The following is a 15,302-nucleotide window of genomic DNA, read 5'->3' as shown; positions in this document are numbered from 1 at the left end:
GCGGTATCTATCTTGATCTATGTCTGTGGTTTGATCAAATCAATTAAGAATATTTTGGGTATACGATCTACTGTTTATATTGTGTCATTCGAGCTGAAAATTGCATAATTTGAAAAAGAAAATCATCTCTTCTTAACAAGGGACAATTTTGTTTTTACAAGTTATAAGGGTGATTCACCTCGTCAAGTATAAAAAAAATTAAACGCAAACTCGTCCTTAGTATTTAGTATGGGAATAAGAGTGGCGGCCACAACGGAAGATCATTCGGCGGTGAGCTGGTATGCACGGTCAGGCCGAATCCCACTGATTTCAGCTTTCGTTTACATAATATACAGTGTGTTAGTGTAAACACCGTTATCCTTGAAACCATCAAATGAGCCCGTCAGAATGAATAACATTTTCTATGAGAACAATGCTGGGAACTCAAAACAAAAATGCCGTCTTCATACCCATACGGATGCCGCGATCGGCAATTTGTATGAATATGAAGACGGTTTTTTTTTAGTTCCCAGCATTGTTCTCATAGAAAAAGTTGTTCATTTTGACGGGCTCATTTGATGGTTTCAAGGCTAACGGTGTTTACACCAACATCTTGTATACCATGCTTAGAAAACTACGATAGCGCGATGGATTTTTTTCTTTTGTGATAGTTGTTAGAGTACGAAGGTTTTTTGCGTAAACGTTTATACATAAAGAGTAGATCATATGCGCAAAATGTTTTCTTGACCTTACTTATTTTATATTTATGTAAACTGACATTATAGTGGTCGTCATACAAAATGCAACCTCATTGGTGTAAGTATTAACGCTAGAGTTAGTCGTTCAGTCTCGAGTTAAATGCCGACCAAAATAATCGTTTCTGTTAATTTAAATACAGTATGATCTTTCATCTTATACTGTTTTTTAGTCGCCGATTTAATCTGACTTTAAAATAAAAAAATATATAAAAAGACAAGAAAGTTTTAGCGCGTGATGACATAGTCATAAGGGCTTGGAAGTTGGATGCCATAAAGTTATACCTAGCGGAACAGAGAAACAAAGAGATGAGCAAGTGAGATGTCACTATCACTGCATGTTAAAAAGGGATGCGTGATTTGAAGTAGCAGAACACTTTTTTTATGTGTTTTCAGTCTGCACTTATCGGCACGTTGATAATTTGAACTCTAAGAAAAATGTATGTAGGAACAAAATTTTCACATACATGTTTAAACAGATTGTTACACACAGATGTATTTCAATTTTGGTTTCGTTTGACAGCTCAGGATTGTTTCTCTGTTCCGCTAGGTTTATTAACTTTATGGTGGATGCAAAGCAATTGTCAAAACTTACAACCAATCGCCGGCGACAGTTTACCTTTCAGCCACATGCAAGAATACTTGGACGACATTGAAAGGAGAGCATGTGACTCTCGGGTGACATTAATTTACACTGTCACGGGCCACGGTGCCATTTTGCCATTTAAGCCACAAAAACAAGCTCGTAAATCTATTAACAGCAATCCAAAAAGTTTGTATTTATTAGAAACTGTTGGCAACTCTTTTGTTGTTTCCTTGCAGTAAATATAGACATCATACTGTATTCAATATTTTACTAGTTAATATAGTTAATGAATATAACAAGTAGGCAATACCATTTTGTAGTATGGTTGAAATTGGACAACGCCATGTGAGTAAACAATAACAATCGAAAAGATTACAGTGCGACCATATTCCTAATGGTTTTCGACAACTGTCTTTTCCATACAACCACTGTTAATTTCTATAAAGAAATATTGTCAAAACCATTTACAAGTTGGCTTTACTGCACAATGTACTATCGGGGAAATTGATTTTAGGCAGATGGCGAACCTACGTAATTCGGTCGAGTTATGTGAAGCCCAGCCGACAGAACCCGACTAACATTGACGGTGTCTGAAGTTAAAAGTGAATAACATTAGCCGCATGCGCTCGTAAGCAAAACGCAGCTTAGCAGTGAACACTGTCAACTGATTGTCAAAGTGGCAATTGTTACAATATAATATTTTAATTCATTTAAATTATATATTGAAGTAAATGTGCGCTCGCTGACGACCGTAATATTTACTATCAAGCGTATACCGAGCGCTATTATCCGCCAAACGCACCCACTAGCTTTATATAACTCGACAAAATTACGTGAATCAGCTATTTGCCTATAAATAAATTTCTCCGACGGTGCATAATATGTAAGGGGTGTGCTTATTTGTGCACCAGGGACGTGAGCCGCCTCACGCCGGACTTAGATGTAGTGCCTTTGGTCTTCTTCGTCTGCTCCTTAACACCTCTGAAAAATAAAAACGTGTTTCTCAATAGGATACTATGTAAAAATATTATATTATAGTTTTATTTCATCTCAAAAATGAATAATTTTTCTATCGTTTAATATATTATGTCAGTGTTCATTGTATCACTTTTGGCACTTGATACACTGGTTTAATCTAAAGATATTTTTTTAATATGGCGTTTAATCTCTTCAGATTAGCAACAGATATTGTACGTCTGTTGCATTGCTGTCGCAACATACATAATCCTGCCAATATGCGACTGCAGTTATTCACTTTCACCTCCATCACCGTCCCTGCACGCTACTCACAAGTATCTGGTGAGGTCCTCGATGTCGACGAGCATGGAGTCCTGTCCCATGTGCAGCTCGTCGCGCGCCATCAGCAGCTTCACCAGCGTGTCGTTCAGCGCCTCGATCTGCGAGTGCAGCTCGTTCACTATCACCTGGAAATAAGGTTTAATTTTAAATGCATATTTTACCTTCAAAATATTTTTCTTTTGGAGATATTCACTCTAAGTGGTGGTGGGGTAGACAGCTATAAGATCGTTTGGCGAAAATAGAAAGGGTAGGCGCAGTTTTCGATTCTTAGGTTTGTTTGGTGGGTCGAAGAGTGAGCGGGACGGGTGCGCACGCACATCACACGGGGGTCGGGGCACGTTATTGGTACACGATGCGCCTATTGCTACACTTGCAGAAACTGGAGGGTTACCACTCCAGTTTCTGCAAGTAATCTCAAAATTTTATGCGATCTATAAGAATACTTGTCACAATTACTTCTTGTACTGGTCCATGAAAATATATTTGGAGTATAATTAGATAGCTTAACCTTAACAACAGAATACAAGATTGACCTTAAGTTATACATTTTATTCGATGCGGAGGATAGTTTAATAAAGGCTTGGCCTTGTCTTTACTGATAAAATTACAGTTTTATGCACGAGAAATTTTGATATACATTATTCAATAACTTCACTATAATACTCCAGGTACTTTTTCAGGGTAAAGTTAAGGAAATCGTGGTTCCTTGCAGGATAATTTAGGGAAACTTACTCCCTAAAGACCCTAAATCCTATTACACTGCCCAAATTAGTAAAACGTTGCTGAATATAGTGTGGTTTTATACTGGCTAACATCCTCATTACAGTATCTCCTACCCCACAATGCATTGCATTACCCAGTGAGGATATGAGCCAGAGCATTTTATATGTTTGAATGATGCATCAGATTCATCGATAACATTTTCATCAACTTTCCACAAGTTGTTGTAGTACCTTTGTACTTGAATATAAAACGAAATTGAACAATACTTGTTCACAATGGGCATTGTTATTGACCATTAACGCATGAGTCGTTCGACTCACGCCCGCGAGGTCGCTGCGGAAATTGCTTTACGTTGCGAGTTTTTGTACAGATGATCTATGAACGTTAAATTGTAACATTATTAGAATTACTAAAATTCTTGATATCGAATTTAAATGAAACACGTTTACAAAATATAGTCTTTATACTACACTGGCTAAGTTGCGGTGGGCTTTATCGTTGCAACTTTGCGGGGAGTGGGCCATCATAGGAAAAGACAAAAGTATTTCCCTATGTAAAAAATATTCTTTTTTTGCCTTTTGCCTGCGTAACTGGTCTGGTTTCAATGAAACCGGTCACCGTCACCGAAACCGGTGTGGGAGTTATTATTATTAGTATGTACCTGCAACTGTGCGATGTTCAGGTCAGTGAGTATCTGTCGGGAGAGGCGGCGGCGCGGCGGCGTGAGTGGCACGCGCGCCTTCTCCACGCTGCGTCGCAACATCTCCGTCACCGGCGACGTGCCGCGCGACCTCCGCTCGCGCTGCAACACATCATTAAGGAGCTGTTTCCACATCCTGATATGTACCGGATAGACTGTCTACAACTTATCTGACAGGTACTCCATACTCTAAGGGCCTGTTTCACCGCTTCCTCATAAGGCTATCCACCACTTAATTTGACAGATGGAGTATGGAAAATCTGTCAAATATCGGGCACCTTATCAGGAAATGGTGAAACAGGCCCTAAGTATCATAAATGCCCACCAATAAAAGCAACAAGTGACTCTTTTAACGAAAGAATACTTAGATAAAATGACAGATTGAAAAGATATTTTTTTCACTAGAATCTATCATTTCTTAATTCAACCAAATTGATTAAGTTATTGACTGAGTATTGCGTAGCTTTTTTTAAACAATTATTATTTTCAGAGAATATCTGCTTTATCCTGCGCTTTGTACCAAGTATGAGTGTCTGTTGACACTTTCAGTTTGGTATTTTTCTCAATGTTATTCCTTAAAAATGAAAAGAATGAAATTCTACATTAACTAGACAATATTATTTTAAATACCAAATTTTGCTTGTGATGAATTCCCACAATTCATCAAAAGCAATGTCTGTCTTATTATTAATGCAGCCAAAACATAGTTTTAGCTTTTTAGGACATTTATTTACTTTCAGGCCAATGCATATACATATTTAATCACTGGCAACAGAGACTTTTTTTTTAACTCGTCAAATTACTGATACTGGATATTCCTAATGAGAGGCCATTTGGAAAGAAAAATATCTATAATATATTAAGAAAAAATATTACCTCCATTTGTACACGAGCTAACTCTTTAGCTTGGGCCAATGCAATCCTCGCTTCAGTTTGCAAAGTAGCTTGCAGGGCAAAAAAATCAGCTTCCTTTATTTCAATATGATTAAGAGATTGTGATGAACGTGATTTTGAAGACTTTGTAGGTAGCGAAGTTGGTCTTAATTTGGAACCTGCAAACCCACACAACTAGCTAATAATTTTCTTAATATGAAATTAGATAATCTAAGATTAAATTATAAGACAATCTAGTCTGTACAATTCAGACCAAATTACAAATTGTTTTTCTTTTTCTTGGGATGATTATTATTAATTTACAGTGCCACTGGTGTAGCCAGAGCTTGTTTAGAACCATCAAAATTGTCATTCCCATAAAAAACAAAAGATAAGATAAAAAGTGTTCAGTGGCTCTTAGCAGAAATATTAATAACTAGCTGTTGCCCGCGACTTTGTCCGCGTTAGTATAGTAGATCACGTCCCAAGTATTATTTACTTTACAAAAATATATAATGTACAGCATTGACTTTCCTACGATTTTATTATATTATATAGATTACGTGGGAGAGCCATGCTTCGGCACGAATGGGCCGGCTCGACTGGAGAAATACCACGTTCTCACAGAAAACCGGCGTGAAACAGCGCTTGCGCTGTGTTTCGCCGAGTGAGTGAGTTTACCGGAGGCCCAATCCCCTACCCTATTTCCTTCCCCACCTAATAGGGGAGCCTATTCCCTTCCCTTCCCATCCCTACCCTCCACTATTACCCTATTCCCTATTAAAAGGCCGGCAACGCACCTGCAGCTCTTCTGATGCTGTGAGTGTCCATGGGCGACGGAAGTTGCTTGGAAAGCAACTTCCGTACATTTTTCCCTAAAAAAATAGCCTATGTCCCTTAACGTGGTCTATTCTTCATGTTTGCCAAATAACATAAAAATTGCTCCAGTAGTTCTTAGGAATCTTAAGATAATAAGCAATTTCATATAATTTCCCCCGTTTTTTCCACATTTTCCTCTATTTCTTCGCTCCTATTATTTTAAGCGTGATCAAATATAGCTTGTAATCTTCCTCGATCAATGAGCTATCTAACACTGAAAGAATTTTTCAAATCGGACCAGTAGTTCCTGAAATTAGCGCGTTCAAATAAGCCCTTTCAAATAATTTCCCCCCGTTTTTTCCACATTTTCCTCTATTTCTTCGTTTCTATTAGTTTTAGCATGATAAAATATAGCCTATAACCTTCCTCGGTAAATGGGCTATCTAACACTGAAAGAATTTTTCAAATCGGACCAGTAGTTTCTGAGATTAGCGCGTTCAAACAAACAAACTAACAAACTCTACAAAATTATAATATTAATATAGATTTACAATTTGACCGACTGTTTATACCACAGCCAATTTACTAGAAATAATTTTGTTTAGTTGGGTTACACCACAGCCAGTTTTAATAATTACAGTAGACCTTCACCAAAAGAGCCCAAGATGGAAAATGGATGAAAGCAAAAATTTACTACAGATTTTTTTACTAAATTGATAATAAACAAAACTTACCATTGTTAACCTTGTCAGCCTTTGTTATACTAACAGACAGAGGCCTCGTTTGGTATGGATTATTGTATATGTTACTGCTAAGAAGGCTTGTATGTGATGAACTATTACTTTTCAAACTTCTTTCAATATCGGACGATTGAGATTCATTATCAGATGCTATTTCATTCATGAAACATATTTGTAGATTCTTGCCTGCCACCACCACAAATGTTAGCACATAGACACATTTCATAAATTTGACCCAATAACAAAAATAAGCATAAAGCAAAACATGGTCCTGCTAATACAGAATCCAAAATTTGTTAACCTTAGAAAGTTAATGAACAATTAAAAAATTAACAGCTTTTAAAAAGTATACAATATTAAGGGCCTGTTTCACCACTTCCTGGTAAGTGCCAGATAGGCTATCCACCACTTAACTTGACATATGAAGTATGGAGAATCTGTCAAAAAGTTGTGGATAGCCGGCCCTTTATCAGATAGTGGTGAAACAGGCCCTTAATATATAAGTTATTAAATTTAGGAAGACATATATTGCTTAATCAAGCATGAAAAAGCAAAATGCTTAAACGGTTGAGATGGAAGGTAAATTTTGTTAGAGATTAATTAAAGATACCATTAGAGAAAGAGAAAGTACAGTTAGTACAAAATGTTATAAAATATGTAGTACTTAACTAATAACCATAAAAAATATTTTCTATTTCAATTACTTTTTCAATGTCTAGTCGTTAATATAATAACTGCCCCCTTAGCATGGATCTGGAAGATTGGTTTTCAGTCTTCGTAGAGAATAAATAACTATGGTTTCTTGGATAAAAGTGCCTGCTTCAAAATAAATAAGGTCATAGATTCAACAATAACAGAAATTATTTTTAATGTATGTTTTTTGACCATCTTTTATGACCTATTATTAAGCGAGCTCAGATTTATAAATATTTTATACAATTTTTACACATTTTATCTAGCACTTTGGCAATGTAGATTCATCGGGTGTGGAATTATCAATTTTCCCATGCTAAAAATAATATACTTAATAAAAACAGTTCACAAGATGCACATAAAAATTAAATACCATTGGTCATTGATGATAAATCGACAACCTTATTTACTTTGGAGCAGGGTCTATTATCCTAGAAAGTATAGTTATTTCTTCCCTACGGAGACCGGAAACAAATCTTAAAACTTAAAAGCCACGCTAGCTGGCGCACGCTATTAACATAATAGAAAAATACATTGCAATTGTTGGCTTGTGAATTGTGATAATGGAAAATAAACAACAGGATACATCAGTAGTAGGATTTGAGGTCAATATTTACCATTTTGAAGTCTTGAATGTAGGCTTGGTTTCTTTCCAGGACGATCTGTATGACCTAAACTATAATAATTTTCATCTGCTTCTATGTCCATTGCAAGTCTTTTTCTAATTTCTTCCCTGTCATTGCGTTTCTAAAATGTAAGCAAAATAGAACATAATAAATCTGTTTTATAATAAAGTCTATAATTATAAAACTTGCATGTAAATAATATTTGAATAAAATATCATACACGTTTGTCACATGGTATATCTTCTGTAATAGTAATTATTTTTGTAAATTTGTCTAGAATATTGGGATTACTATCATCCAATATTGACCACTCAACCTCTGTTTGAGCACATTCTACTGTCCCCTGGGCTCTGGGGCTTAGAGCTGGGAACGGTACATCATAATAACTAGGAACAATCACTTCTGCTTTCGGTGGGCTTGATAATTTTGTTTTTATTTGGAACAAACTGCGTTTCAACCCTGAATGTTGTTCATCAGTGTTTTCATGTTTTTCTTTTGATTGCTTACTAAATTTTCTTTTGATATTGGTAACTAAGTTTTCGAACATCTTAAATCTATTCAGTCTTAAAAATATTTTTGGTAAAAATGGCACGTTCTTACAAAAAATAACAAAGAAATATAATTTAACAAAAAAAAAACTACAATATCCTGTCAGTCCTGTCACAGTTGACATTTAGGGCAAGGACAACTCCGTGGTGAATTTGCTCTATTTACAGAAAGTAATTTATGGTTCGTGCGAATAAATCGATTTATCACAAAGTGTGTATCGATTTGTGAAAATTATTCATACATAAAAATAAGCAAAAAATATAACTTACAAGGCAGCAAATATTGTCCACGGATTCATGATTGTCGTATGTAATTGTATATAAATCCAAAAGGAATCGTGTGTCTTTTTTGTAATGTCTTTGTTCAAAATTTATATAAGGCATAGAAGCCATTATATTTAAGTAATAATTATTTATGCACAATAAGTCAACTATATCACTTGCTTCGATAAATAACACAAATTAAAACACGTCCAGTTGCACCGTCACTCAGTTATGGAAATGAGTTGCCGTAAACAGAAGAGAGCGGCAATGTTATATTATAGGTGTCTATGCACCGTTGAATCACCGCACCGCAGCCGTAGAAAGCCAAACCGAGTAGGTTGGGAGGTACCAATTTGATTGGTAATTTTTACTGTTAGCCATAAAAACAGACGTGGATTGAAGGCTAATGTATGTTTGTACCGTTATGAGTTATGACTTATGATACTAAGCGCGCAATTTAAATATAATATACAGCTACAGGTAACAGGTGTTTTTGTATTATTATGATGGTTCAGTTGGCAGATATACTACTCACCGTAGCTTGTTTGGAGCTATTTATGAATATCCTGTCTTTTACAAGCCCTATCAATCAGGAGTAAAATAGATTCCAACCTCGGATCGGTTAAAAAGATTTCAATAATAACTACCTACTAAACCTTTTTCGAAATTCAACTAAACCTCAACCAATTCTGTTCTCAATTTTCTTTCGTTTGAAGTCGGTACCAGCCCAGAACTGAGATACTTACTTGATCTGTAACTTAGCCAGTACCGTACCGACTTCAAAAGTATGAAAACTGAGAACAGATTAATTGGTTGACGTTTAGTCGAATTTCGAAAAAGGTACTAATGAAGAATAAGAATTATTTCATACGTTTTAGATCATACTTTTAAGACTATTGTTTTTACCTAGGAAGTCGGTTACAATTTTTTGTTAAAAAATAATAATTTTACTCTTTTTTGTTATCTACAAGATAAGGCTTCATGTGTAAATAACCACTACGAATGTTAATTAACTACATATTCACATTATGTTACTGTAAGCGGAATTGTGGTAAATGCTTGCATTTATCTAAGCGATGCTGCAATTTCTAATGTTATTATCTTTAAAGGTTCAGGAATGTTCAGTACCTTCAGACGTGTCTTGGTCCGAAGCCACTGAACAGAACTCCTGAACCTTTAAAGATAAAAGATTAGAAATAGGCATGATAACTATTTTTTTTTCTTATTTATCGTTGAAAGAATGACTCTGATAGCTTAAAAAATCACCAAGATATGACAATTCAAATGTCTCATAAAAAATACCTGCCCGAAACGCTCCATACAAAGTGCTACGAAAGTATGACGTCAGTCTTTCGTAGTTTGTACGCATCGGGAGACAACTTTGTTCGACAGGTATATTAAATATTGCGTTTATGAAAGTGGTTTCATAACAAAAGTTGCTTTTAATTGCATAAGTTATCGAATTGTATACAAATATTAAGAAAATTAATTTAAAAAAAATCGACTTGAATATCCAACTTTGAAGGCGCATAACAAAAAAAAATACAAATGCTATCAAGCTGAAATTTTAGGAACACTTATTTTTTACCGTGATTTCTTTATTTTATTAACAAAATTCGCTAATCTCTGACCTTAAGTCATCATCCCTAATGCAGCATCGCTTAGATAAATGCAAGCATTTACCACAATTCCGCTTACAGTAACATAATGTGAATATGTACCTAGTTAATTAACATTCGTAGTGGTTATTTACACCTTTGTCTGAAATTTCACTTATTTGTAACATATAAATTCAAATTCAAATTCAAATACTTTATTTGCAAACCAAGTATACAATCAAATTTAATGTAAGTACAAACTTAGTGCCTTGTGCAGGCGCTTGCTTAAAGAAAATTTTAAATAGTTATATTTATGTATATAATATTGTATAACTTATACATTTTGAAATATATTATATCTTATTTATAAATATATATAACTATATTATTTATTAATTGTACTTATTTGAAGTAATATACTAATAAGTTACTAGAAACAACTTCTTAACCGCCGTTTAATTTTTATTAATTTCAAGGATTTACCTCGACTGCTCATAGATCCCAACATCAGATCACCACTTTCGTAAATGTTATACAAAATTTAGATTATATCCTATACAACAACACAAGAATTTTAAAAATCGGTCCACAAACAGCGAAATAATCATCAAAAACATCAGCTTCGATGCAAATATCACGAAAAGTACTAAAAATTGGGTCATAATTTGATGACTCATGGTATAATTATGGTTGTGATGATGATGATTAATCAAATTGATATATTGGCTTATGCTTTCAGTTGTTCAAACAACGCCGAAATCCCCGAACCTGTAGGTATATATAAGGTTTCAAAAATTCTGTTGGGTACCTTCGGACCCAGGGTTTAACCTGGTACAAAATCTTACCTTTTGGTAGTATTTACCTCGAATGATTCAGAAAAAATTGAAATCACTATATATTTCCATACAAATTTCAAGGAGTCCCCTTGATTCCTCATGGATCCCATCATCAGATCACCACTTTTGTGAACATGGTACCAAATTCGAGCTAAACCCTATACAACACAAAAATAATTTTGAAAATCGGATCGAATCGGAGTAATCGTTGAACATACAAAAAAAAGATACATACAGCCGAACGTATTACCTCCTCCTTTTTGGAAGTCGATAAAAATATTAATAACTTACAAAGGAAATAACTATTAACTATAGGTACATAGTGCTTGTCTTTGTCTAGCACATTAAAAAAAGTCATATGACAGTTTTTTCAAAGCGGCGTACCGCGTACCTCAGTGCAGCTGCTTATTAAAAAACTGTCATATGACTTTTTTTAATGTGCTAGATTATTACGAATACGGAATAAAGCTCTTATAGGTATTAACCTATAAGAGCTTTATTCCGTATTCGTAATAATACTAAGAAGAAACCATATTTAAATTACGAACAGCCCAAGGAAACGTATCTAAACTGTATGAATATGAATACTTACTGGTAGTTTTTCAAGGACTTTCCTGTCAAAAGTCAGATAGTCCTGAGTACATATTAGGTAGGTAAACATTTATTATCCTTCTTCACAATAAATAATAAATAATTTATCCCACCAAAAACATGAAATGTAAAAGGAGCCAAGCAAAATATTGCATAGCCATTCAATACTTCTGTCGTAAAAGTTTTCAGATCACATTCAAGCCAAGCCTTCAACTTATTTTGTAATTTAAATCAACATTCAGTAAACGTATCAATAGATTTCTTTCTTTTATAATAATTATTATAGTGGCCTGGCAATGACCACAAAAGGAACAAATATAAAACTGCATATTTAGAGGAGTTCATACTTACACTGATGGCAAGCGTAAAGTGTTTTAGTATATTGTAACGAGTTAACGACGCATGTGGCCGATGGTACCTAATAAATCCAATTAGTCCCCGATTATGTCTAGACATAATCGGGGACTAATTAATGAGTCTAGTACTCATTAATTAGTCCCCGATTAATTAGTACTCATTGCCAAGCCACTATAATAATTATAAAATAAAGAAATCTATTGATACGTTTACTGAATGTTGATTTAAATTACAAAATAAGTTGAAGGCTTGGCTTGAATGTGATGTGAAAACTTTTTACGGCAGAAGTATTGAATGGCTATGCAATATTTTGCTTGGCTCCTTTTACATTTCATGTTTTTGGTGGGATTTCATTTCTTTATTTAAGGTTTTTTTTCTTTTCTTTTCAAGTCACGTTATAACGTTTCTGTACTTAACTTAGCACTCATTCTCTAACTCCTTTATATTTTTTCTTTGAGGCTTCGTTAGTTCTAAAGGTGGACAACGTAACGTAAATACTTCTGAGTTCTGAGTCGATTATCATCTATATATATAAAAATCAATTGCTGTTCGTTAGTCTCGCTAAAACTCGAGAACGGCTGAACGGATTTATCTTATCTTGGTCTTGAATTATTCGTGGAGGTCTAGGGAAGGTTTAAAAGGTGAGAAAAATTTTGGATGTGTGGCGGTACCCACAAATCGCCTAATATTCCTGCATCGCGCTATCGAAGTTTTCTGAGCGCGTCGGTATATTATATACGACAGCTGAAATGTATCACGTGGGCTTCGGCCTGACCGAGCATAACACCTCGCTCGGTCGGAAGATCTTCCTTTAGCGTCGCCACGCATTATCCCACAGATGTATAGATGCATGGATGTATATGTAGATGTATGGATGTTTGTTACTCTTTCACGCAAAAACTACTGAACGGATTTTAATGAAACTTTACAATAATATAGCTTAAACATCATAATAACACATAGGCTACAATTTTAACCGACTTTCAAAATGGGGGAGGTGTTATGTTCGTTTTCTTATGTTCAACGATTACTCCGTCGTTTGTTAACCGATTTTCAAAATTTTTCTTTTGGGTATCATCATAAATATAGGGTATCATCCCAATTCGGTATTATATTCACAAAAGTGGTGATCTGATGAAGGATCCATAAGTAAACGAGGGAACTCCTCAAAAATTATAGGGAAATATGTGGTGACTTCGGTTTCGTGAGAAGTATTCTAAGCATATGCTACCAACAAGTAAGATTTTGAACCGAGGTATACCTGGTATACCGTGGTTCGGAAGGTGCTGAGAGAACTCCTGATTCTTTATAGATACAAGTTTGGGAGTTTCGGCGTTGTTTTAAGAACGGAAAGCATATGCTTCTATGCAAATTACATTCATCATCAACATCGTCATCATCATCACTACCATATTATACCATGTTATTGGTAAGTACTTTTCATAGTCTTTTAGATCGAGACTCGAGTTTGTCAAGCGATAATTTAAAAAAATCTATACCTACCTAATATTATAAACCTGAAGAGTATGTTTGCTTGAACGGAATCGGAGGAACTACAGATCCGATTTAAAAACTTATTTCAGTGTTAGATAGCTCATTTATCGAGTAAGAACTAAGACTATAGGCTAAGACTAATACGACCGAAGAAACTCAGGAAAATGTGGGAAAAACGGGGGAAATATTAGAAATTACGAACTACTGGAGCAATTTTTATGGCAATATTTGGCACAGATATAGAGTAGACCAAGTGAAGGGAGTAGGGACATAAGAGCTATTTTTATGGGAAAATGTACGGTTTCCGTAAAATTCCTAATTTACGCGGGCAAAGCCGCGCGGGACATCTAGTATTCATATAATTATATAATTATTGACTCTTAAGCTATAATACTTGAAGGTGGTCATTTTTAGCAATACCGTTGAACACATAGCAGCACTGATGTAAGTGTCTCGAGTCTCGACTCTCGACGTTCCTTGCAGGAAAGGAGCACACCTTATTTCATGTGATAACCAAACTATTTAAACTGATGGTGATAACTTAAAACTCCCATATATCGAGCGAGTGAGGAGTGTAGTGTGTACATTTATATTTTAATCGAATTTAATTATTATTTCATTGTTAACGTTGTTAATACTATTTTTATTTAATTAACACTATTTAATTAAGTACATAAAAGCCTTTTGTACATAAACAAATATGCAGTCGAAACTCATACTGTTCTCGCAAAGTTGCAAACATAAAAATATTTTCTTGTATTTGATAAAGTATTACTTATATTTTTCTATTAGTTTTCAATTTTTAGGTTTGGGCCCGTTTTCATCCTTTGGGCAGGCCCAAAGGATGAAAACGGGACCCTATTATTAATAAGTCTTCGCTGTTTTTCCGTGTCCATCCGTAATCCGTATGTCACCAGACTGGATCTCGAGAACCGCAATAGATAGATAGTTGCAATTTTCACAAATTATGTATTTCTGGTGTCGTTATAAAAGCTAATAGTCCAATTAAAATAAAATAAATTATTAATAGGGGGCCTCATACAACAAACACGATTTTTTTACCTTTTTTGCTCTATATCCATAATGGTAACAGTGCGGTTTTTGAAAATTTCAGGAAATACTTCACCATATTTTAACTTTAATAATTAGTAATATAAATTAAATAAAAATATAATTAAGGGGGTGCTCCCATACAATTTTACGGTACAGAACCCTGTGTACGCCAGTCCGACTCGCACTTGGCTGGATTCATAATTTTTCCTTTCATTGTGAATAAAGACCTATCCGGGTATCAAATTTCAAGGTTCTAAGTCTGCTAGAAGTACCTTAGAATTTTGATGATCTGTCAGCCAGTGAGTGACAAAATGCAGTAACTTTGACCATCCGTAACTATTAAACTATTTATCGAAATTTCATGCAATTTGGAGGTTAATACTTGCAACTAGTGACCGAAATTCTAAATCTCTAGCTTTATTAATATTGAATATAAAGAGGGTGTGAAACAGCCGCGAACCGCTTCGAGAAAAGTATGGTACGGCCATGCCTTTGCTAAAAAGTTTGGCTGGGGCACGGCTTTGCCCCCAGATATAACAGAGTGCCCAGATCGTGAACATTAGTTGATAACTCAAAGGTCATTTAAAAAAACTTACTCGTCTTTCTGCCTCCTTAGCTGCTTTTATGTGACTTTCAATAGCGTCTAAATCAAGCTTCGGTAACGCTGTCTCAATATTGTAAACGTCGAAACATTCTGAAAATTACAAAATAAAATGTATCTTGACATCGTTTACCCGAAGCAAAAAATCAGGACGAATTTTGAGCATG

The 15,302-nt window shown here is 34.9% G+C and overlaps 1 protein-coding gene across 4 annotated transcripts in view; it reads right to left on the bottom strand.

The window, feature by feature from the left end:
* Positions 1-936: 936 nt before the first annotated feature.
* The window catches only part of LOC121725404 (protein PFF0380w), a 53,566-nt gene continuing 39,200 nt past the window's right edge, over positions 937-15,302 (bottom strand). For 3 of the 4 annotated variants that reach the window (XM_042112336.1, XM_042112325.1, XM_042112346.1), the window contains exons 6-12: positions 15,131-15,228; positions 7,785-7,914; positions 6,469-6,660; positions 4,919-5,094; positions 4,004-4,144; positions 2,611-2,744; positions 937-2,301 (exon numbers count right to left, since the gene is read on the bottom strand). In XM_042112336.1, the coding sequence (XP_041968270.1) occupies positions 2,217-2,301; positions 2,611-2,744; positions 4,004-4,144; positions 4,919-5,094; positions 6,469-6,660; positions 7,785-7,914; positions 15,131-15,228 (956 nt within the window). In that variant the 3' untranslated portion in view covers positions 937-2,216. The remainder of the gene's footprint in view (positions 2,302-2,610; positions 2,745-4,003; positions 4,145-4,918; positions 5,095-6,468; positions 6,661-7,784; positions 7,915-15,130; positions 15,229-15,302) is intronic. The other variant, XM_042112357.1, reaches the window with a different exon arrangement.

This window comes from Aricia agestis, chromosome 1 (genome assembly GCF_905147365.1).
Source record: "Aricia agestis chromosome 1, ilAriAges1.1, whole genome shotgun sequence".
Classification (NCBI taxonomy): domain Eukaryota; kingdom Metazoa; phylum Arthropoda; class Insecta; order Lepidoptera; family Lycaenidae; genus Aricia; species Aricia agestis.
Note: the sequence above shows the minus strand (reverse complement) of the source record. Positions and strands in the feature narration are given on the sequence as shown.